The sequence below is a fragment of the Nasonia vitripennis genome (assembly GCF_009193385.2).
Source record: "Nasonia vitripennis strain AsymCx chromosome 3 unlocalized genomic scaffold, Nvit_psr_1.1 chr3_random0007, whole genome shotgun sequence".
Taxonomy (NCBI): domain Eukaryota; kingdom Metazoa; phylum Arthropoda; class Insecta; order Hymenoptera; family Pteromalidae; genus Nasonia; species Nasonia vitripennis.
In genome coordinates this window covers 2,736,164-2,761,744 of record NW_022279626.1, presented here as the reverse complement: position 1 = coordinate 2,761,744, position 25,581 = coordinate 2,736,164, and the positions used below count along the sequence as shown (strand labels likewise).

General features: G+C 37.6%; 2 protein-coding genes across 7 annotated transcripts in view; one reads left to right on the top strand and one right to left on the bottom strand.

Annotated features, from left to right (window-relative positions):
* Nucleotides 1–25,581, top strand: part of LOC103317005 (glutamate receptor ionotropic, kainate 2) — a 661,640-nt gene that overhangs the window by 392,240 nt on the left and 243,819 nt on the right. The window lies entirely within an intron of this gene.
* The window catches only part of LOC100115618 (Kruppel-like protein 1), a 343,702-nt gene continuing 324,792 nt past the window's right edge, over nt 6,672–25,581 (bottom strand). For 2 of the 5 annotated variants that reach the window (XR_004227066.2, XR_004227065.2), the window contains exon 5: nt 6,672–6,911. Coding sequence is in view for 2 of the 5 variants with exons in the window: in XM_031926016.1 (XP_031781876.1) it covers nt 6,769–6,911 (143 nt within the window). In the remaining 3 variants the exon portion in view is untranslated. The remainder of the gene's footprint in view (nt 6,912–25,581) is intronic. The other 3 variants (XM_031926016.1, XM_031926017.1, XR_004227067.2) reach the window with 2 other exon arrangements.

The following is a 25,581-nucleotide window of genomic DNA, read 5'->3' as shown; positions in this document are numbered from 1 at the left end:
CCCTTTTGGTTTGATTTGGATTTTTTTGAGCCATGATAGTATGTTAAACCCGCGTGCTTTGGATCCCGTTCCGATCGCAGGTGAGTCCACCGTTCTAGAGGTGATAACCCCCATACCTCTCTAGAACTAAGTATGAGAGCCTTCCGACTTAGATTAGGACAGTGTTAACTTGTCGTCAGACACACTACGGTTTCATTCTCGCATCCTAACGCCCCCCTGCAAGGCAGCGCGCCTTCGCTGGTAGCGTTACCGCGTAAGACCAGGTGACAAATCATTCTACACATCCCCTTCCAGGGCCGTTGTCATCGCTCCCGCATCGTCCTCGGCAGCAGGATTTTTGCCCATTTTTGAAATGCGTGATGAAAGAGATAGATTAAGAGATAAGAGATAATGTGAAGTGTTTTTGTTGTGGTGCATGCGTAGTGTTTCTAGATGAATGCGTTCGACAGTGTGGGCTAATCACATCCACGCCTGTTCCTATCGGCTGTCCGCGGCTGCTTATTCAATTTATTCGCAGCTAACCTCATGGGCTGTTCCTCTATCCGCAACCTGAGGACGCGCTGTGTAGTGGTGATAGGCACCCACCCATCCGATCTGGACGACAACGCCCAAGATCCACTTAGGGTAGCGGCATTGTAATAGAATAGCGCAGATTAAGCTAAAAAAATCTGAAGATGTGAGAAATGCCCTATTATTTTTTGTAACGCAAGTATGGATTTTGTAAGTTGGACTGATGTAACTTTTTTCAGATGCGGCAACCATACTCTTAGTAGATAATATATATACATGCGAGGACTGTAGATTCTTATTGATTTACGGGAAAGAAAAATTTTAGAGAGCGTTTTTCATTTTTTTTGCCCGCATTTGAGGCATGAGCGGGCAAAAAAATGAAACGCCCGCTAATAGTATATTGTGTACCAAGGTCGTAAAGTGGGCTTTTTTAGGCCGAGTGTGGATTTTGCAGTACGAGTCAAGGCGAGTTAGCCCGAGCTGAAGGCGAGGTTGTTTACGAGCCGCAGACGAGTACTGCAAAATCCACGAGGCCAAAAAGCCCACTTAGCCCTTGGTGCACACCATATCTTATGTAACGCGCGGACATATTTTCGCGTTTTTTCGTACGTGTTAAGAGGGACTGATGTGACTATTTTTTGACACGGCAACCGTGCTCTTGTCTTGTTCAAACATTATATGCGTTCGGACGCGTTGGTAGCCGCCTGTTGAACTCCGTATAACGGGTTCGGCACTCGCTGTCGTGCACTTGCCACTCTCTGGTGTTTTGCCATAAAACTTTGGCTTTTACCTGCGAGGGCTCTATCTTTATTACCCCGAGCGCCGATATTTTCCCAAACTATATTTTTTATTCCGTGCAAATTGTACACTCCCGCGCGGCATCTCTCGTCTATAGCAAAACGCTCCTTCACTGACAGCGGTACGGCGCGCCGGTCGGTCTCGGAACCGTCCGTGTCTATTGCCGTCTGGCTGAGGGTTTTTCTGAACGATTTTCCGGAGCGAGGACTCATTTTCCCGTAGACTCTAAACCCTTCGCTGGCATACTTTCCCTGCTTCCTAACGTGCTCCGGGTCGCTCTCCGCGTCTCTCTCTCTCTTTCTTTCTTTCGCGCACCCGATTGAGCACTGATCTAGCGGCGTCAATTATGCCTGCTGGAGCCATTTTGCCCGAAACGCGCAGTGATTTTAAAAAGAGATATTTTCTTTTTTACGCGAGAGGAGAGAAAAAATAATTGGCCAATCGAGCACAGTTGAAACTATATCGCACTCCCGAAAAGCCAAGCTGCGCGAAAATTCAGGAAATATTGGCAAGAAAAACTTACATGCTGACGAGAATGATGCTTATAGATGCGACGCGCATGTTGGCTGCTGCTGAACGAGACGAATCGCACGCGCCGACTGCTGGTCCGCGCCGGCTACTGTCTGTGCGTGGTGGCTGCTAAGCTGTTCGGCTGGAGAGCAGCTGGCCCGCGACGAAGGCTGCTATCTGGTTCGTTGGCCCAGGCGGGCTTCGGTGGTCCAGATGGACTTAGATGGCTGAGATCAGCTTTGCGGATTCTTCTTATGTGCTGTCGCTTGCTCCCTTTTTGTTGATAAGGCGGATACTGCAGCGAGATCTCGACGGCACTTGGTATATATATATATACATATATATATATTTTTAAGCTCTAACAATAGTTGAGCCTCGGCGACCACAAGTGTTGAAAACGACAGGACAGGCGGCTCTCTGAACTTCCCTCTTGTATTTCTGTCGGCTGAGTTGCTGCTGCTGAATTCGCTCGACAGTATCACTGCGAAGATGACAACTCTCTCGCTGACTCTTCTCGACGACGTAATTTATGCATCGAGAGAACAAAAAAAACATTGTGATTTCAAAGTCTTAAAACGTTGAAAACTTCTGCTGCTGCAGAGCCCCACTGTGGGATGCCAGTTGTGACGGATAGATGGATGGTGGGCTCTACCTGAGAGCAGAGGGTTGGCGAGAAGAGGAAGACTAAGTGGTGGTAATGCTCTTTATTCTGCATAGAATGAGAGCTCCACACTGGGTCGTAGTCGCCGGTGATCTGCCCGCTCCGCCGTCGATGCGACCGCTCGACGGCGAGCGATCGCGCGTGCAAAGGTGCATACGCTGCACCTCTGCAGCGTGCGAACTCTCGGCAGCGGCGTTCCTTGCTGACGATGCGCTCTAAGCATCGCCAGCGGCGGTCACCGGAGATGCCACGCGAGATCCTAGAGCTCGTCGGTGACATCAAATTCATTTTTTTTTTTTTTTTTTTTGTAAATAAATAATTGATTTTAACAGTACCGAATTCATAATGAGAAAATTGAAAAAAAATGAAATAAAGTATTATGTAAAGGGTTTTAATGAAAAAAATAAGAAAGGCTATTATTGCCCGCTGTTTGAATATGCGGGCAATAAAGGTTTTTATTGCCCGCTAAAATAACTTTTTTGCCCGCCGGTCGAAAAAAAGTCACTTTAGTCCATATTAATAGGTACGAAAAACGCGAAAATCGTTCGCGTGTTACATAAAATATTTTTTAAAAAGTCACTAGTTCACATTAAATATACGTATATGTGTGGGTGTGTGCATATATAATTATGTACATATGTGTGTGTGCGGGTGTGTAAACGCGGAAATCAGTACATGCGTTACAAAAAATATGCTGTGAACTAAGGGCTAAGCGGGCTTTTTGGCCTCGTGTGGTTGCAGTACTTGTCTGCAGCTCGTAAACGCCCTCACCTTCGGCTACTTATATGTAAACATTGATTTAAGTTTTAAATATATATAATCCACAAATTTATAATAGAAATATGGAACAAAATCAATAATAAAATAATACACCATTATTAAAATATAATTTTATTTCAAAATTAAAAGTAATTACATCATAACATTAAAACATAATACTTATTATTTAAAATTAAATTAAATTCGAAGAATGTATTGTTATTGAGTATTTTTTTTTTTTTTGTTTATCCGAAGAGTTGAAGAAATGCTTTATGCAGCATGACAGAAGCCATGCAAGGCTCCCCGTGTGTGAGCCTTTCGTGGTGCAGGACAACTTCAGGCATACTCACTAAAACTCCAACTCTCATAGGGCCGCGAAAACCCCCCCGATAGCTGCTTTAGCAATCCTTCGAGGGGTCACCTGTCTTAAGCTGTGCTACCCGTTAACTAATCTTGTAAACAACCTTTATTGTTTTTCGTGCGAAGAACCGTCTCCACGCACGCCGTTATCTCGTCCCAGTTCTGCTTGCTGTAAAGCATCGATTCGACTACAGTCTGGGGCGTGAACACTCCAATCGTCAGCTCCAGTACTTTACGCTTTTCAGCCCAGTGAGGACAGTCAAATAACGTGTGTCTCAGGTCGTCCCGTTCGTCACCGCAGTATTTACACCCCGGTGTTGCCACCTTGTATCGCGAACATGTAGCTCCTAAAGTATCCGTTACCGGAGAAAAACTGGGTAAGGTAAAAGTTGACTTCCCCCCATTTCCTGTTCACCCACAGGCCTACATCTTTTATAAGGGTCCTAGTCCACCTAGCCTTTGGATAATCGGTCCACCTAGTCTGCCAATTGCGCATTGTTATTTCTCTTTCTTCCGCGGCAATCGAGATGCTATTCAACGCTAAGCAAGCCTCGTAGATCCGCTTGCGTTCAATCGTAAGAAGATCCACGAGGATTACCTCCATGATTACCATTGATGCCTCGGCCATGACCACCCGGTAGGAGAATGCTATTCTAAGGGTCCCCTTCGCCGTACCGCCATAATCTTTTTTCGATACTTATTCATAGTCATAGCGTCGGCCTACACCTCTGCTCTATGTAACAGGATAGAGTTAGTGATCGCCTTAAGTAACCGCCTAACTGTTGGCCTAGGCCCACAGACGTGAGCCATAAGTCGGCTAAGTTGCGCTATCCTAGTCGTGGCTTTTTTACAGACGCGATCTAGGTGTTCTCCGTAGTTCAACTTCGTGTCTAGAGTTATTCCTAGATACTTGGCTGATGGTTTCGTCGTTATATTCTCGCCGCCTACCTTCATAGGTATGATCGTCGGTATCCGCATTCCTGTCAATAGGACAATTTCGGTCTTATCAAGCGCTAAAGTCAATCCGTGGTTCGCCATCCACCATAGCACTCTGCTCATAATCGCGTTTAAATTCGCTTGCGCGATGTCCACATTTCGTGCTGTTATAACCGCGGCCACGTCGTCTACCTATCCAATGAGCATCACGTCTCCCGGAATTTCGAGTTTCAGAAGCCCGTCGTACAAGATACCCCATAACTTCTTTCGTGTCATACTCAATAACTCGGTCTCTCAGATAATCTTCCGTGAGATGCATAATGTATCACGGCATACCAAATGATTTTATGGCAGCAAGTATGTCGGTCCATCTTGCCGAGTTGAATGTGTTTTTTACGTCTAACGTTACCAGAATCACAATGTCTCTAGTCGCATGTCTACCTTATTCTACTTTTTTACCGTGTCTAAACGACTCAGTGGCCTATAGGAAGTATCCGTATCCGCGTTTTTTTCGGTTTTTCAATCAATACAAGATTCGCTCTATTCCACCGCGAGCCAAAGACTCCCTGCACCAGGCACTGGTTGTATATCTCCAAGAGCAGCTCAGGCCGTTGCGACGCGACGATCTTGAGCATTTCCGCAGTGATGCCACCCAATCCCGGTGCCTTGCCACTCTTAAAGGACGAAGTTGCCGCGATGAGCTCGCCTTTTGTAAAAAGAGGTATCTCGTCTGCCGGTATTTTCGCCGCTTTTGTCTGGGGTCTGATGAGGTGTGTGAGAAACAGCCCATCGATTACTTCTTTCATCGTTTCAGCTTCCATTGGTTCCGTGCGTTTCATTTCGCCCATCTTTTGTGTAACGATTGCGTATCGATCGCCGAATGGGTCTTTCTCAATGTCGTCGACGATCTTTGTCCAGCGGCGGCGCTTACTCTCTTTTATCGCGTCTCTGAGAATTGTTTGCGATTCGTCCTGTCTTTTAAAAAGGTTCTAGGCTTTAGGCGATTTTTGCTTCCAGGCTTTTTGAGCCCTTCTTCTAGCTCGGAAATTTTCTTTCCTAAGCTCCGCAATGTTGTCTGTCCACCAGTACACCGGTCTTCTCTGGTGGCTGGTAGACACCCTGGGCATGGTCGCATCGCAGATCTCAGTTATCGGATTAGTAGTTCTCTCTACTATTGTCTCTGCTCTTTCGCGTTGGTCTCATTCGTGAGGGATCTCGTTGGATCGAAGGTTCGCACTTTGAATTAACTCCGCGAGTGTCTCTTGGTTCATGCGTCGGGTGTTCGATCTTGGCGCTCGACTATGGTTTCTCCTTGTACTGGTTTGACGGTTTTTATTAATATTGAATAGAATATGCTGATGGTCGCTAGCTGTATATTCTTCCGTGACGTGCTAGTCCCTTATGTTGCGGATCGTCATTTTGCTTGTAAAGGTTACATTCAGTATAGATTCCCCAAAGCCTGTTCTACGGTAGGTATTGGTATTCGCTACTAACAAGTTTAGCCTGACTGCCATCTCGAGGATGGCTCTGTCTCTTGGGTTCGTTGTCGGCATGCCCCATTCCGTGGCCCTCGCGTTGAAGTCGCCTATTGAATAATATCATGTAAATGTAGTTATTGAAAAAATATATTTATTTTGATGGAATGTGATGTATTGAACATTATACCGAAAGTATTAGATTTAATTTACGACGGACAAAACATCAGAGAAAAAGGACTAAATTTGACGTCATGATACAACAACATTACTATAAATAATAAATGAGAAATTACGAAATGTTTGTCATGGTGACTATCATAGTTTTTGAGATGTTCTTTAGATCAAGATCTGACGATGAGCCAACTTAAAAAAGGCGTGATATAATATAGATATTGATGTCATGTTAATTGAACTGCTTCGATTGGTTGTTAGAGCCATGCAACAGATATATGACATTGTGATTGTTTTAACTCGGTTTTCTAATATACTTGACTCGGGATCTGTTGCCATGTATATGTGTGTGTGCGTGTGTGTGTGTATATATATATATATATATATATATATATATATATATATATATATATATATATATATATATATATATATATATATATATATATATATATATATATATATATATATATCCTGTTTTTAAAATATTTTTTATTGATCTTTATTATAAAATATATTTATTTTTGATAAAAATGGTATTTTTTGATTCCATAGACGAAAATCACTGGTAAAATTTTTACTTGTCTAGTTAGATTTATAATACAACGCACTAAGTATACAACAAATGTACCGAACAAAAATTTTCACTTCCTGTAGATGATGTCTAGGTGTTAAGATGATCCTGAGGTTAACGAAGACGAAAATTCCAAGAAGTCCAGAAAATTTCCCTGAAAAATCCAGAAAGTCCTATATTTATCTTTACATTAAAATATTGCAATATTGGTGCACTAAATAAAAAAAATTTAACGGTAGGAATATTCTTAGATGTTAGGACTCATGGGACAGTTAAAACAATTTTAATTAGAATTGGAGGAATTTGAATAAATTAATCTCGAAATGACGTTATGGGTAGAAATTTAAGCAAATTAATATTATGTAGAGTAGATATACACCATTTCTACCAAAAAATATTATAGATATGTACGAATCCACGAAAAACTGGACATTGTATGTCCATGAATTATGGCTGTTTTTTTATCTTTTTCATTACCATATATGTAGCTGATAAAACCAGTAAAATGTTTCATCTGATTTTTGGAAGCAAAAGTAAAAGAAAAGAGCTTTAATTTGAGGGCCGAATAATTAAAATTGACTGCTTTGATCAAAAGTTTTCATAATTTTTCGCTGTTTTCAAGCCTAGACAACTTTTTACCTATAAAATTGTTTTTAACTTACCAGCCCTCAAATTAAAGCTTTCTTCTGAAACTTTGATCGTATTAACACACATTTTTAGAATGCACCTCCAAACATTGAGTACCTACAGTTGAGCAATGGCTAGTTCTCGTTAATCTTTCCCATGTTAATTTCTTGTAACAGAATTTAAACTGCCTAGCAAAAAAATAGGTATTTCGAAATCGCGGGAACCCAAGGTTTTTCGTGTTCTTGGTGGCCTAAGAAACTCAAAAGAGTTTGTCTGGTAGGTGGCACCTCAAATTTAAATTTTGTTTGCTTAGACCCCCTAAAGTGCCCGGTTTTCCGTGGATTTGCACATATACGATACAAAATCGCTGACCAAAATTCATGACATTTTACTATATAAATAAGTGTTTTTAGTCACTTATGCTACGGCTTTGTAAAAGATCCGGACCAGAAATTTCTAAAATACATCAATTAAATGTTGTTAACAACAAGTACAATGTAAAAACATATTAATTAAAACTAGCGCGATCCACCTCACTCCTAACGTCGCTAAGTTAAAATATATATATTGCAATAGTAATAAAATTCAAGTTATGTTAAGATTTTATTTTCTAATGTCAACTTCTAACGGGGGGAAAAGTGAAAGTAAAATTTTTAAATAATAAAGACAAATCAAACACGAAAATTATGCATTGATTTATATAATGGAAAGTAAAATTTTGAAACATTAAAAAACTGCTGCCAATTATTTGGCACGTAGCTTTCTCCAACAAAATTTATAGTTCCAATAGATAAAATATTGTTCAAATATAGAGTACATTAATAATTTTTAAAATACTTTTAATTTTAGTTGATTTACTGAAGGAGCACCCGTCATAATATCAAATCATATAATTTTCATGAAAAAATTTAAACCTCAATATTGTAAGTACCATGGGGTCCTCATAAAATCATGAATTTTTTAAAAATATTCTGAACTTTAGTTAGCGAATTATAAGGATTAAGAAAAACAATAATGTTCAGTCATACAGGGTATATAGGGTGAGAGACAAATAATTTGAACCCTAATATCTTTATAACTAAACGGTTTCATAAACTACATAAAAAACCTAGCCGGGGTTATCAAAAGATCGATATATTTCAAAAATTTCAACCTAATTAAAGCTTTCTTACTCCCGTAATCGTACGACATAGAAAACCCGTATTTTTTTAGTTTTCTATTTTTAGCTCGAAAATTAGTCGTAAAAATGGTTTAACATTTTCACAGCAAGTAGATATTATCGTTTTCTATTATTATAATTTTTTTAAAAACGATTGACATTTTCCGTCGAGACCCGAGGAGATGAGCTCCGCTGTGACAACGGTGTCGAGCTAACTCAGCAAGGTCGACGTAGAACGCGTTACTCCCTCTCTCGTGCTCGAGTTGAGCAAGCGAAGTCGCGACTTGCTGCGATCGCCGACAGCGCCGTCAGCCTCGGGTCAAGCGCCTTGTCAGTTGACAATAAGACGCCAAGCAAGTGACAGCTCATGCAGTCAAACTAAGCGAACGAACGAACAACAGTTTAAATTGCGATCTCGTCCGTATACCCGCCGAAGTTACGATCTATTGTTGGTGCTTCCTTGCTACGTTCTCTCTCTTTCTCTCTACATTTCTCTCGCTTTTACTCTCTTTCTCTCTATCGCTGCCTGCTAACCGCGTTCAGGTCGCGACCGGTTCCGCAAAACGTATTTACGCGCGCGTCAAATCGTGTAAGCCGGTAGAACAGCGCTACCGACTTAAGTCAGTGAAACTGCGCCGCTAATACGAGACGAAGATTTTCGTCGAGAATCACACACAAATCAGACACACACACAGTCCACACTCTCTCTCTTCTTTTCCGCAGCTTGTATCATTTTTCGAAAGAGTTTTTTGCCGGACGGCTTTCCCCTTTCATTCTGAGCGTATTAAACACTCTCGATTTTGCTCAACCGAGTTTTTTTTATTTATTCTCCCACACCACACTCCTCTGCGATATTCGACAAAGAAAAAGCGGGAATACACGCCTAAGGGGCTTCCCGCGTGACATTTCATGACCAGTTAGTTTTTAAAATATTAATTTATAATAAAAACACCTTATTTATCATAACAATTGAACGGAGCAATCAATCTTGAAAATCTCGTGGGAAAATGAATCATGTCATTAAATAAAAGCAAAAATATTTTTTTATAAATCGAAAAATGGCTATAATATTGAAAAAAATAGTAAGAATAACAACAAAATTTTTTCCCGAATTCAGAATCATAAAACATGTGTGCATGTCAAATTTAATTACGATCAGTCGCCTGGTTCCAGAATCATAACAGTATACATACACACACACACACACACTGAAACGGTCCGCGAAGGGTTAATACGCGAACGCGAAGGATTCGGGACCCGAGGTTAGTAAAGCGGGAGAGAAGCACATTCAAAGAGCGATAGCAGTCCTTGATCCACCTGGTAATATCTATTGAGTGGACAAAAGACCTCCCTATCCTCTGTAATGGCCGAGCCACCAGAGGAGAGCTGCTCGTGTGTAGAGGGAGATGAGTAGGGTATACCCACTACGTATATCCCGCACACTTAGGTAAACCACGCAGCTATTAGACTGATGTGTGAGGTACTACCATCTCACCATGAGTCTAGAACCAGATGCGCCACCTAAATGCAGGGTACTACCATCCTACACCGGTGACACAACTGATGGGGGGATGGGAGTGGGTAATGCTAAACAAGGGTTAACATAGTTTATATGTTTTAAATGTCTTTCATTTATTTATTTAATCATTCAATATTCAATTATAAGTGATGCTGGATCTCAGTCTACAAGGAGAGGGAGTGGACTGCACACATAATCTTCGAGAGCCTGGAGCTCATGGACTACTGGGTATGATGGAGAACGGAGCAAGCAGCGAGTACTACCATTCGCACGTTGCTCAGTTGAGAGCCAGATCATTAATGCTCGCTGCTGGCTCCGGGGCTCCTTATATACCCGGGATGCTCCCTCTCTCCTGTGTTATCTGCGCGCACGCCATCTACCAGCGCTTAGGTAGACTATTTACATGTAGTTACTAGCGCCACTCGGTCGGTAACTTGCCTACGCCAGGCAAGTTATCTGTTGCTGTTCTCTTATCCCCCGGGCTGGGCCTGCCGTCTCAACACACGCACACACATACCCGCGGGGGGATGCCGATGCCCCGTATGTGGCGGACAGGGGAAAGCTCATCGCCGCGTCGAGGTCTCCTTAACCAATCGAAGGGTAGAGCAGAAATAAATATACTCCGCGGATCAAACAAGCTAGGAGAAGAAGTCCCGAAGATAAATCAAACATGGATAGTGAGTTTATAACATCACTACCTCAAGCGGGTCAAGCCACAGTGCCCAGTTCCGCCGTCGATCCCGATCGGGTGAAAGCCCCGGTGGTTTACGCTGGCCCCATGGATTTGGGGTGGTCAAACTCACCTAGAAGCCGCAGAGGTTTATCACCTGACCACTGCTGCATGTAGAGACGCAGGTGATATGGAAATGGAGGTTGATACAGACAGAGATAAGAGAGTTGCATGCATAACGCAGAGGAATGCGCACTTGGATCGCCTTGGCTGCAGAATCGATAAACTGATGGATCAAGTCAGGGGCAGGCACAATGTGCACAAGCAAATTAAAGACCTTGCCCGAACCATAAGAGCGAGCTATAAGAATCTCAGCATCGCAGAAGATAACTTACTGCAGTGCCAGCGCTCGGGAATACAGTGTAAGGAAACCCAGAAAACCCCAAGCCTCAGATCCAGGAAAGCGGGTACAACGGAGAAAGTCCTAACTACTCTACAGAATAGAAGTGGAGGAAACAAAGGAGCAGATAATCAAGCTGAAAAGACAGCGTGGCAGGAAATCGTCACAAAAATGTCAAAGAAAAAGGAGAAAAAGGCAAGCAAAGAGGATAAAAGTGTTCCTGGCATTGCAAACCAGAACAGGGCCAGCAAGAATAGGCATAAGTGGGCAAGACTTCCCAGACTGGATGCTTTAATCATCAAGGCTGCAGAAGGAAAGAGCTATGCCGACATTTTGTCTAAAATGAAAGCGGCTCAGTCACTTAACGCACTGGGGAATAGCGTAAATAAAATACGCAGAACAGTTGCAGGCGATCTTCTGATAGAGCTTAAACGCACAAAAGAAGTCAAAACCTTGGACTTCCAAGAAGCAGTTGAAGCGGTACTAGTGGAAGACACCACAATAAAAGCACTCCAGGAAGAAGAAACCATTCAAGTAAGAGATCTAGATATGCTTACCTACTAGAGGAGGTACTAGAAGTACTACAGAAGGAAATTGGTGAGGAGAACATCATAGAAGTCTCTACGATAAGATCTCTGCGAAGGACGTATGGTGACACGCAGATTGCAGTGATACGGGTACCAGCTCAGATAGCGGCTAAGATCACTAAGCTACAGAAGATCAGAATATGATAAGTCAACTGTAGGATCCGGATGGCTAACCACAAAAACGAGCCGCTTAGGTGTTAAAAATGTCTAGCTTTTGGCTATATCGGTAAAAAGTGCACAGTAACTGAAGATAGAAGTAAGCTTTGCTTTAAATGTGGAAAAGATGGGCACAAGGCAGAGGAGTGTAAGGACCAACTCAACTGTGTACTCTGCAAAGGAGGCATGCATGCCCAGTTTACCGAGCTGCAGTAGAAGCCACTGACAGACGAAGAAAATGAAAATAGTGCAGTTGAATATGAATCACTGCGCGACTGCACAGGACCTACTGAGTCAGTATGTTCGCCAGACAAGAATCGACATAGCCATCATCTGTGAACAATACAGAGACCTAGACAAACCATTGTAGGATATGGACAGTATTGGTAACGCGGCGATATGGGCATGCGGAGACGCCACTTTCCAGGAAAAAATGACAAGACGTAATGAAGGATTTGTACGCGCTAAGGTCGCAGGCGTACACATTTACAGCTGCTATGCTTCACCCAACACGTCAATAGAACAATTTAGACAACTGTTGGTCCAAATAGTACAGGATGCTGTAGGAAAAAAACCGGTACTGATAGCAGGCGATTTCAATGCCTGGGCAGTAGAGTGGGGCAGCCAAAGGACGAACGAAAGAGAACAAGCGCTATTGGAAGCATTCGCCCTCCTTGACTTGGTGTTAGTTAACCAGGAATGTTCTTACACATTTCAAAGAGGAGACGCAGGGTCCATCATAGATCTCACGTTTGTCAGCAGCTGCCTGATTAGCCCAGTTAGATCGTGGATAGTGAGCGATCATTAGACAAACAGTGACCACCAAGCGATAATAATGGAGATAAGAATATTAAAACAGAGATCCAACGAGAGGGCAACGACAAAAAGAGTCGGCTAGAAAACCAAGGATTATGATAAGGAGACATTACTGCTGGCTCTAGAAGAAATACAGTCTGTCTGGATCTGCGAATGATAAGGTCGAGCAGGTAATGGGAAATATTACCCGACGCAACAATGCCAAGGAGAACTCCCAACAATAGACGACCGCCAGTATACTGGTGAAATAAAGAAATCGACGCGGCCCGCAAAGAATGTCATCGAACCAGAAGACGGGAACAGCGGGCCAGGAAAAATACTACAAGACTGGTCGTAGTAAAAAAATAGTAGACGCCCTAAATTAAGAAATGAAGAATGCGAAACGGATACTCAAGAGCAAAATCCGAGAAAATAAACGACAGTACCTGATCTGAACCCCTGGGGGCGACCGTACCAAGTGGAATAGAGAAGATTAAGGGAGGTTATATCCCCCCTCCTAAAAGCTCGGAATTGCTGGATCGTATTGTGACCACACTATTTCTCATGCCGAAAAATTGGGAAAAACAAGGCTTCAGGCCTGGATTGCATACCCAATATTGCATTAAAACAAGCTATACAGACACTACCCGATGTCTTTGTGGACTTGTACAACTCATGTCTTGAAGAAGGGACGTTTCCTAAGAACTGAAAGAAGCAACGCCTGGTGCTATAACCAAAAGGAGATAAGCCAACTGGAGAAGCTTCGAAGAAGAAAAAGAGAAGAAGAAAAGTTGTCTGAATATTAACAAAAAAATTGTTACTTTTTAATGTGTTAAAACAATTTTTGTTGATTATTATTAGAAAACTTTTTTAAATAATATTTTTGTAACACCCCACACTCATCTGGAAACTATATGTGTTTGAAGCATATCTATTAGTATGAAAGTGCCCTTCGGAGCCCAAATCTTAAGTAAGTCTGCAGTAGCTTAAAAATAAAAATTCTGAATTTTGGCCTTCGAAGAAATGTCATACCTGATAATATGGTACAGATAAACATAGTTTTATTTTCTTACATTATACCCTGGATATATTTAATAGTTCAAATCATTTTTTGAACAATTTGAGAAAAATATAAACAAAAAATTGAATTTTTCATTTTTGACAATTTAAGGTGCATACGTCGCCTTAAAACGATTTCAAAAAATTGCGCTTTATGGTGTATAACAAAAGAACGACGAATGATAGTATAAATTTTTGGCAGTAAAAATATAGGTAATTTTATCCTCTTTCAGGTACATATTAGCAATTGATTTTTATCAACTTGTCCAATAAGTTTATTAGAAACAGAAAACTCAAAACTTAAAAATCGCTATAAAAAAAATCATCCACAAAATGTAAAAACAGACTTTTTTCCCACTATGTACTAGTAAAAAAGAAAATAAGAATTAATGGGTTAAAATCGACCAAGAAGAAGCTGAGATACAGGCGTATACGAACGAAAACACGCAAGAATACATCCGTACAGACATTTTCCAAAAACACCATTTTTCGACTAAAAATGCATCATAACACACTTCCCACATGTTTTTACATAAACTCTGACAATTACTATTACAAGGATTCCTTAGAAAGGAAGCAATAAAATTTATTTTGAAATAATTGCTGAAATTTCATTTATAAGAAACGTTACTCGCGCAATAAAATTTGTTGAATTTAAATTATATTTTGATAAAATCAATATTAAGGAACTTGAGGTATTATATGCAGCAATCATTATTTAATTCTTTTAGAAGCCAACACAAAGAAAAATTCGCTGCTAAAAATCAATCAAAAATAATATAGATAATAAAATAATAAGTTTGTCTGATAAAACAACTAATAATGGTATTCATTATTTCGAAAGAATCATTGCGATGTATGTGGATAACAATGACATTGTATATTTATCAAATCAAAATAGCAAACAAAACTTTATTACAATGAAAATTTAATTATAACAGTATAGTATTTTATACTACCTTATTAATAATAGATCAATAGATAAGATATTATAAAATACGCAGATAATATGTCAATAGATAATTGATTGTTCTTTCATATAGCCCATACTTATTATTAAAATTTAATAGTAACAACGTTAAATAGTGTTTAACTGTATACTGCGTCAAATTTTTATTTACAGCACAGTGTGACTAAAATCCGCTGTTAAGTCACGAATAGGCGAGACTTGGCGGATTTAAGCAGCTGTGCTATAAAATTGTATACGATACTTGTGAACTAAGCAGCCCATTAGTACACGGCGTTTTATCACGACGTGCATTAATCGGTTACTCAGGTCACACGTATCGTAACATACTATTAAATGTATATTTTTGAAAATTAGTTATATTGACGTGATTTTTAGTGTTAGGTACATTTAGAATTGTACATAATTTTAAATATTTTGATATTTCAACACTAAAATATATATATATATATATATATATATATATATATATATCCGGTTTATTACCGTTCATTTTCGATCACTTCTGGGTTATTTTGTATTTTTTCGATTACTTTCGGTTAATTTTTGGTCAACTTCTGGTCAACTTCCGGTTCACCCCAACCCTTAAGGAGGGGAAATTTTGGGGATGAAGTTAACTTATAGCTGGAGACTACCAGACACATTTTAATATAATAGAGGATATTATATATAATATATGAGTAGTGATAAGTGATATTTTAATATATAAGTATTTACTTTGCCTAAGTCTTTCATTGAGAATTTGTATAACAGTTTATTCTTTATTTCACTAATTTTTCGCATCGTTTTTCAGCAAATTAATAAATCATCGACGTGTAGAATTAAATAAATTGTTTCGTTATTCTCACATTTTGTGTACAAGCAATAATCAATTACTGTCTCACAATCCATACATCACTTTTACTAGTTTATACACTTTTTCGATTTTATCATTATAATCTGTTGTTTTACAAATACTTCTGATTTTATGTTTTCATGTAAGAATGCAGTTTCAACATACATTTGTATAATCATTAAACCATTTTCACAACAATGTGATAACAATAACTTCAATGTTTAAATTATAGCTACTAAAGAATATAAATCTTTCAGTACTTCACTTTGTTGAAAACCTTGAACAACTAATATCGCTTATTCATTATTATCGGAATTATTTGTAAATACCCATTTCAAATTTAAAATTTTTTTATCATTCGGCTTGTCTAATAATTGCCAAGTTTTATTTTCATGTAAACAATTTATTTCTCTGTTCATAGCCTCTTTCCATAAATCAGAATTGTTTTTGCGTAAAGCTTCTTCGTAAGTTGTCAGACTATCTGCACTTACAATATTTACATAAATATAATACGAATCGAATTTACCATATCTATCTGGTTGTTTTTGTTCACGTTGTGACCTTTGCAGTTGAATTTCTTGGTCATAGACGTTTTCATTTGTTTTATTACTTGGTCTTTTATCTTGCTTATTTTCATTTATGACATTTTCTTCAATTTAGTTTGATTCAGAGTTTTCATTTATACTAATGACTGATTCATTATCATTTCGTCTTTACCTTTTAATCCAATTAAATTTGTATTTTCTTCTACAAAATCTACATGTTTTGTGACTATTATTTTGTTGTTAACTAAAACTCTGTATTTAACGCTTTCATAGCCTACGAGTATACCAATATTGGCTTTTCTATTCTATTTAGGTTGTTTTTTTATTTCAGAAACTCTAACAAATACTTTACTCCCGTATAATTTCAAATTACTAATGTTTGGCTTTCTTCCAAAAAATATTTTTAACGTAGTTTTATTTTCACTCGTATTTCTTATAGTCCTGTTCTTTAAGTATGCTGCGGCTTTTACAATCTTTGACCAGTATTAAATATTCAATTTTAAATCGCAAAGTAAACATCTAGCCAAGTTTATTATCGTCCTATTATAGCGCTCAGCTGTTCCGATCAGCTCGTGTACATATGGTGGACATTATTCTACTATAATTCCTTTTCCAATATATAAATTCCCTGGTAGCCGCGTTCCCGAGAAAGTACCTGGAAACTACCGAGATTTTTCAAATCTAGTAGGTTTCCAGAGTAGAATCTAAATGAAAACCCCGATAAATCAGACATGATTTCTGGAAGAAATCTCGGTAGAATTTTTTCTCCACTATGATTTGTTTATATAATCTTTTTTTTCACACCAATGATCCTGCTCTTCATTGACATTGTTTGAAAATATTCATAAATTAATGAATATATATACCCTATAAATTCATCTGCAATGTCTTTTAAAGGGGAAACAAGATTTTTAAGGTGCACATCAATAGTGAAAACCTAACCCTACACATGCATGCTCTCATACATGACAGTATGTACAGCATTGTGTACTGACTGACTTTGTATTATTCAAGTATAATTACTGTGTAAAAAGTGTCATCAATGCACTCAAAGTCACCAATGATGAGGTTTGCACAGGTATTTCAATCTCATCAGTATGCGAGCCAGTTACTCTCAACCACCAAATCTCTCATAATCATGGTAAATCCATGATATTAAAGGTGGATGTCTGTTTTTTTGCATTAAGACTTGTTTAATTATTTATAAACAGACTGCCATATCAGTTTTTACTTAACAATGCAGGTAGCTTCAGCTAGAATAAATTCAACTCAATATATTGTTACAACATGCCAACACAAATTAAGTTGCAAAATTTCAGCACTCTAAGTATGATAGTTTTCAAATGAGAGCGAAAATAAAATTTTATTGATTTCGATTACTTTTTTCACAATTTTAATTTACCCATCTGTATTTTTTGCCGCCGAAGCCATAGGGTTCAGGGTGCAAAGCCGAACCAAGTCTGTTAAGTGAAAACTGAGATGGCAGGCTGTTTCTAAATAATTTAATAAGTCTTAATGCATAAGAACAGACATCAAACTTCAATATCATGGATTTAGCATGACTATGAGAGATTTGGTGGTTGAGAGTAACATCAAAACATCACCCTCGCTAGAAAAAGCCAATTTCCCCCCCTAGTTGCACAATATACTATTATGTGCTTATCCCACTTTATGTTATAGTCTATTATTAATCCTAAATATCTATAACTGTCTACTCTATTTATTACATTATCACCAATTTTGATGTTTAAGGTGTTAGGCGCAAATTCACAGTAATTGCTATATGCAATATATACCGTTTTGTTTACATTGAGCGATAATTTATTTAGATTTAGCCATATTGCCACCTTACGAAGATATTCATTCAACCTTTCTTGTGCAGCTGTCCACGAGTTATCACATATAACGATAACTGTGTCATCTGCGTAAGATAATATAGTTTCTTTTTGCATATCAATAGGTCCTTAACGTATAATATAAAAAATAAAGGGCCAAGTATGGTTCCTTGTGGAACCCCTATCATAATTTCTTTGTACTTACGCTTGCAGTTACTTATTTTTACATTGTTTTCTATCATATAGATAGCTGATGAGTAATTTTAAAGCTTCTCCTCTTACACCGTATCTTTCCAATTTGTCCAGCAGTATACTGTGATCTACAGTATTGAAGGCTTTAGCCAGGTCTAAGAATGCTGTTATAATCAGTTTACATTTATCTAGGTTTCTATGTATAATATTTGTTATACAGTTAAGAGCATCTTTCGTTCCTCTCTTTTTTATAAAGCCAAATTGTTTATCAGATATTATTTTGTGTTTCATGATAAAATTATAAAGTCTATTGTATATGATTTTTTCAAATATATTTGCAATGTTAGAAGTTAGCGATATTGGTCTGTAATAACTAATACAACTATTGTCTCCCGATTTATATATAGGTACAATATCTGCTTGTTTCAGTGCATTAGGCTATATTGATTGCTGTATGCTTAGATTAAATATATACTCTAATGATTTTAATATATGTTTAGATAAAGATTTGATAGTTATTGCACTAATATTATCTAACCCACCAGCCTTTTTTTCATTGCAATAATGATATTTTGAATTTCATACATATTTATTCATTTATTTATTTATTTATTTAACTACAGAGTTACAAAACAGTTGCATTCGATACATAGTTGATATTATTTGCACAATAACACACTATAACGACGCAATCCTGCAGAGGAAAACAATATTTCCTGTTTGCAGGTCCGGATTAAGAATACTAAAAATACATGAGTACTGGTTAGTTATTGCTGTATCTTCAACATATCATACAATCTCCATTCATGCTTAAGGATAACATGAAACCATGTATGTCGGACTTCCAGACATAGTTCATACCACCCTTCTCATTCATACAAACGTAGCTCGGGTTACAAGAATCCTTAGACTCTCTTCGTCCCAACTCTGATAACAATATATATATATATATATATATATATATATATATGGGACGTTTCACGTCCACCGGACCATCAGTGCACCCAAAATTTGGGTTAACCTAACAAGACGTTTGAGGTCTCAAAATGATCGTCTGGTCAAGGGCTTTTGAAAAACTTCTGGCCTTTTCAAAAATCCAATGTGGCGCATAAAATATGGAGCCTGAAACCCACGTTTTCATAGCACATTCAACAAAAACAATAGTAAAAATGTTCTAATTTGTGAAATATCCCACCAAAAAGCATGTACAACTCATGATAGGACATATTATTGACAATGCTGACGGAATTGCAAAATCAAAAATGGTGGACATTATACCTCCACCAAACCCATTTTACCGCAACAAATGATTTTTGATCAGTTTAAAGTATCGATATGGGGGTTTTCAGGGTCACTGAATCTTATTTTAACCTCGATATTTCAAAATTCGAAATGGTGGATCCAAAATGGCGGACATTATACCACCACCAAACCAATTTTACCGCAACAAATGATTTTAGATCAATTTAAAGTATCGATATGGGGGTTTGTGAGGTAAATGGTTATAAATGTATTATCGGAATCAGTATTTGTGCACATGAATCTTATATTTTTCCGGTCTATTAGATTTAGAATTATCTGTCTGCGGTTTTTGCACTTACATTTTTCTATTGTTTTGTGTATATGTATATGCCTGCGTGGATGAAAAAAATATATAATTTAGCCAAATGAATCAATCTTTAATGACATTTTGTGCACTCTTATCAATTCTGGCTCCTCGTTCGTGGAGTTTTTACTGGTGATAAATGGCTTTCGCCGATATCATAAATTACTCTGTTCCTAGGTTCATTGGCATTTGAGAAATGCATGACTTTTAACGTTTCATTATTTTCTGGGATAAATCCATGCCCCATTTGTATGTTTGTGACAGGTGGACAGTTTTTAAATTTCTTTGTTAGGAATTGTCTGCAACAAATGATTTTAGATCACTTTAAAGTATCGGTATGGGAGTTTAAGGGGCCGCTGAATCTTATTTTAACCTCGAAATTTCAAAATTCATTATGGCCAATATAAACTGGCGGATATTTGTCATAACCCACCCGCAGGCTCTCTCGCGAAAAGCCCCTGCTAACGCGCAACCCGCCGAACACGCCACGCACGCTGCAGCGCTTAACACCGCGGCGTGCCGCTAGGCGGCTGCGCATTATCCACAAGTGAAGTAGCGTCGCGGAGGGCACATAAGGAGGCCGGGTCCAGCGCTGTACCTCGCCCCTCTTCCAACAGCCTAATGCTGCAAGTACACGGCTCGTGTCCAATGACAACTTGTGCAAAGACTTCAGCAAATAAAACTGTTCTGTGGCAAAGGAATTTATTGCTTTCAAGTGATTTATTTCATCCCTTTTTTTTACCTACACCCCCAACCCCTTCCCACGTTTAGCAACCCATAGAAAGGAATATTTTCTTCATGGAATGCTTTCTTCATCGGCGACTTTTTCTCCAACAGTCTTTTTCAGGATAGTTGGTGAGCAAGTCCATCAGCGGCTTTATTCATAGGCGACTTTTTCTCCAACAGTCCTTTTTAGGATAGTTAATAGGTACATTAATAGATACATTGGCGACTTCTTCTTCAACATCCTTTTTAAGGCAGTTGTTGAGTAAGTCTTACTTTATCGGCAACTCCTTGTTCAACTGTACTAGCCGTAATTTTGTTATTTCTAAATTTTTTTTTGTTTGGTTGTGCTTTCTCATATCCTACTATAATGTCTTCTCCTGCGAAAAAATATCGTATCGATAGATGCGTTAATCCATTTGATATTAATACAGGACACAGCAAATCTCTTAGGAAGATCTCCAAAGAATTTCAAGATGTCTATCCTGATTATCCAACATCTTCACTGATTTGTGATACACGTAGAAAATCCTTTTACAAACTAAGTGATTTGTCATCTCCAAACGTCAGTATGAGTGTTGATTTTTAATCAGAGACTAACTCACCTTCGGTTTCAAACACGGATGCACCTATGCAAGATGATCTTACAGATATTTTAACTGGACTTAAAAACAAATTCCAATCCCTGCCGGAGAACGATCCATTACGTGTCAGTATTCCTACTATTTTGCCCTAACATTGGGCAATACGTAAAATTATGAACCAATTTGGTGTGTCTCACAGAATAGCTCGTAAAGCAAAACAGTTAAGAGAATCAGATGGAGTTTTGGCTTCTCCTGTTGCAAAACGTGGAAAAACATTACCTGCAGAAACTACTCAGAAAGTTGAAGATTTTTACAAAAATGATCTTAACAGCAGAATTATGCCAAATAAAAAAGATACCGTCAGTATTGATTTATATGGTGAAAAAATAAAAGTGCAGAAAAGATTATTACTTACTGATATTAAGAATCTTCATAATCAATTTAAAGAAGAGTTTCCTGAACATCCGATTGGGCTTACCAAGTTTGCGGAACTGAGACCAAAATGTTGTGTCTTTGCAGGATCCTCTGGTACACACAATGTATGTGTATGTACGATACACCAAAATTTCAAGGCGATGATTGACGCAGTAAATATAGAAAAAATCTCAAACAATATTCTGAAGAATTATAAAGATTGTTTGAATTTCGTTCTATGTGAGGATTCCAAACCAAGTTGTTATTTGAATGAATGCAAATTTTGTCCGGACGTTCAAAAGTTTTCTAATTACGTTGAGAACATTATGGATGAGCACAATATTGATCAAGTCATCTTCAGCACGTGGCAATCAACCGATAGATACACTTTGATAAAACAATGCCTAACATCGCAAGAATTTATTGAAACTTTGTGTTCTAACCTAGAAAGATTGATACCTCATCACTTCATCGCTAAGGAACAATCAAAGTTTATTTCTGGGAAGAAAAATAATCTTTCAGATGAAGAGGTTCTTGCTCAATTGGATTTTGCTGAGAACTATGCTTTTACAGCCCAAGATGCTGCACATGCATTTCATTTTAATAATGATCAAAGTACGATTTTTCCTGCTGTTGTTTATTATAAATCTGAAGGCAAGCTAAAGCATTTCAGTACAGTATCTATGTCCGACTGTACTACTCATGATGCCACTGCAGTATACATAATGCAGCAAAAGCTTATACCTGAAATTCGCAAGGTTTGTCCCACAGTAAAAAAAGGTAATATATGCTACTGATGTTGCTAAACAGCATTTTAAAAATCGTTATCAAATGAGTAGTTTAATGAGTCATAAGAGAGATTTTGGCGTTGATGCTGAATGGCACTGTTTTGCAACAGCACACGGAAAAGGTATTTGCGATGGAGTTGGAGCGATAGTAAAGAGAGAAGCTACAAGAGCAAGCTTACAAGCTGCAAAAAATAAAGCAATTCCAGATGTTAAAGCTCTTTATTTATGGGCTAATGGGCGATCATAAAATATAAAATTTTTCTTATACACCAAAAAAGATCACAAACAAACTCGTCAATTCCTAACAAAGAGATTTAAAAACTGTCCACCTGTCACAAACATACAAATGGGGCATGGATTTATCCCAGAAAATAATGAAACGTTGAAAGTCATGCATTTCTCAAATGCCAATGAACCTAGGAACAGAGTGATTTATGATATCGTCGAAAGCCATTTATCACCAGTAAAAACTCCACGAACGAGGAGCCAGAATTGATAAGAGTGCACAAACTGTCATTGAAGATTGATTCATTTGGCTAAATTATATATTTTTTTCATCCACGCAGGCATATACATATACACAAAACAATAGAAAAATGTAAGTGCAAAAACCGCAGACAGATAATTCTAAATCTAATAGACCGGAAAAATATAAGATTCATGTGCACAAATACTGATTCCGATAATACATTTATAACCATTTACCTCACAAACCCCCATATCGATACTTTAAATTGATCTAAAATCATTTGTTGCGGTAAAATTGGTTTGGTGGTGGTATAATGTCCGCCATTTTGGATCCACCATTTCGAATTTTGAAATGTCGAGGTTAAAATAAGATTCAATGACCCCGAAACCCCCATATCGATACTTTAAACTGATCTAAAATCATTTGTTGCGGTAAAATTGGTTTGGTGGTGGTATAATGTCCGCCATTTTGGATCCACCATTTCGAATTTTGAAATGTCGAGGTTAAAATAAGATTCAATGACCCCGAAAACCCCCATATCGATACTTTAAACTGATCTAAAATCATTTGTTGCGGTAAAATTGGTTTGGTGGTGGTATAATGTCCGCCATTTTGGATCCACCATTTCGAATTTTGAAATGTCGAGGTTAAAATAAGATTCAGTGACCCTGAAAACCCCATATCGATACTTTAAACTGATCAAAAATCATTTGTTGCGGTAAAATGGGTTTGGTGGAGGTATAATGTCCACCATTCTGATTCCGCCATTTTTGATTTTGGAATTCCGTCAGCATTGTCAATAATATGTCCTATCATGAGTTGTACATGCTTTTTGGTGGGATATTTCACAAATTAGAACATTTTTACTATTGTGTTAAAACGTGGGTTTCAGGCTCCATATTTTATGCGCCACATTGGATTTTTGAAAAGGCCAGAACTTTTTCAAAAGCTCTTGACCAGACGATCATTTTGAGACCTCAAACGTCTTGTTAGGTTAACCCAAATTTTGGGTGCACTGATGGTCCGGTTGACGTGAAACGTCCCGTATATATATATATATATATATATATATATATATATATATATATAATTCCTAATAAAAAAATTTAACAGTGACTAATAATCCTTTTAATAATGACATATAAAAATTTTGTTAACATTTTCTTAATTATTAGTAAGTGATTCCATGATTTTGTATACGAGTAATGCTACGACGACATTAAAGATCACATTAAATAAGATTATATTGCACAATTTTTTAGATTCTATGTTTTTGTATTGTAATTTGGTAAAGAAAAAACTTGACGTTTAAAATATTATATTCTAACTTTGCATAAAGGCACTTTTCATATTTCGCACTATTTCACCAGTTCCGCACTAACATTTGTCTTGCTGTCATAAATCTATCCGTTGTTGCATTTTTTCTCTCATGTACAACATTTTCTCTGTTGAGTTAAGCCCAGCCGGGCACGTAAGTCCAACCGCATAGGTAACTTTATAGTATAGAAACATTTCTTTGTGCTAATTAGATGAGTCACATTTACAGCCTGACGTAAGAATTATTTCATCTAGTATTACTATGTCCTCATGCGGTGACTGTAATTTGAGAGAAGACACTGAGTTTATAAAAACCTGTTTTTCTCTTATTTCTCTGTTAAAGTAGAAAAAGGCTTTGTTTGATCCTAGATAGTTAATGTTGCCGTAGGTCATTCTATGGCTGGCTGATTCCGTGATTTTTTGTCCAGCTGCGGCAGTCGCTTCTCTTTTTCTTGCTTTGTTACTTTTTGCAGCCATTCCATCTATCATGGAGAAGACCGTTTTAATTGGTTTATATTTTTCAATATTAAGATTTTTTATGTTTTCCAAGTCATTACATGTTCCTTTAATAAAATTAATGAATTTGATATTGGCCTTATTGTTTCTAGTTTTGAGCATCCAGGTATTTATAATATCGTTTGTTATATCGTCTAAACTATTAATAATATTTGGATATGTATTATTAATTTTGTTGTAATTGTAGGTGGAGATGCGAGGATGTTTGCGTATATTGTTTGAATTACATTTGCCTTTTGCGCAAATGTAGGTTCTAATATCTAAATATACAGAGTTTTCTGCAGTTCCTTGTCCATTATTATTCATTTCCTTTCTTTGCTGTATTAAATCCTGTATTTTTGAGGATATTACACATCTGCGCTCACATTGATCTTGGTTGCCTATCTCAGAGAGCCATATTTTCAATTGCGGGCAGTCTATTGTCGTGGTATTTATTTTTTCACTCATTAATTCTTAACCAGTCTTATATTTTTCTGATGTTTGTTTTTCTCCGCATGTCTACGATTTTAAGATCATATGGTAGTTTATTATAGATGTTGATAGCTTTGATATAACTATTTTTTTTTGCTTACAGTTTTGCTATACCTCGGTAGGATTATAAGTTTATTTCTTGTTCTGCTTATTGAATTAATAAACTGATCTTTAAAGTTAGTATATTGATAGCGTAGACTTTCGTATGCGAATAATTGTTGTAGGTTAAGCGAATTATCTCTTTGGAAGGTATTTTCATTTATAATTTTTAGGATTCTTTTTTGGACCGTTTGTAGCAGTTCCAAGTTATTTTGGTATGCACCACCCCACGCAACTATTCCATAGTATATAATCAGACTGTAAAAGAATGCGTAGTAAATTATTCTTAGAGTAGATGTATCCATGAATTTGGAAATTTTACTAAAAATAAAAATGAGGTATCTAGTCTTATTTATGAGATATTGAATATATTTATCCCATCTCATATTAGAATCAACTATTAGGCCTAGGTCTTTCGTTTCATTTACTCTCTTTAGTATTTCGTGATTTATTTTAAATTCAATTTTTTTTGGTATGCTGTCGCAATAGTT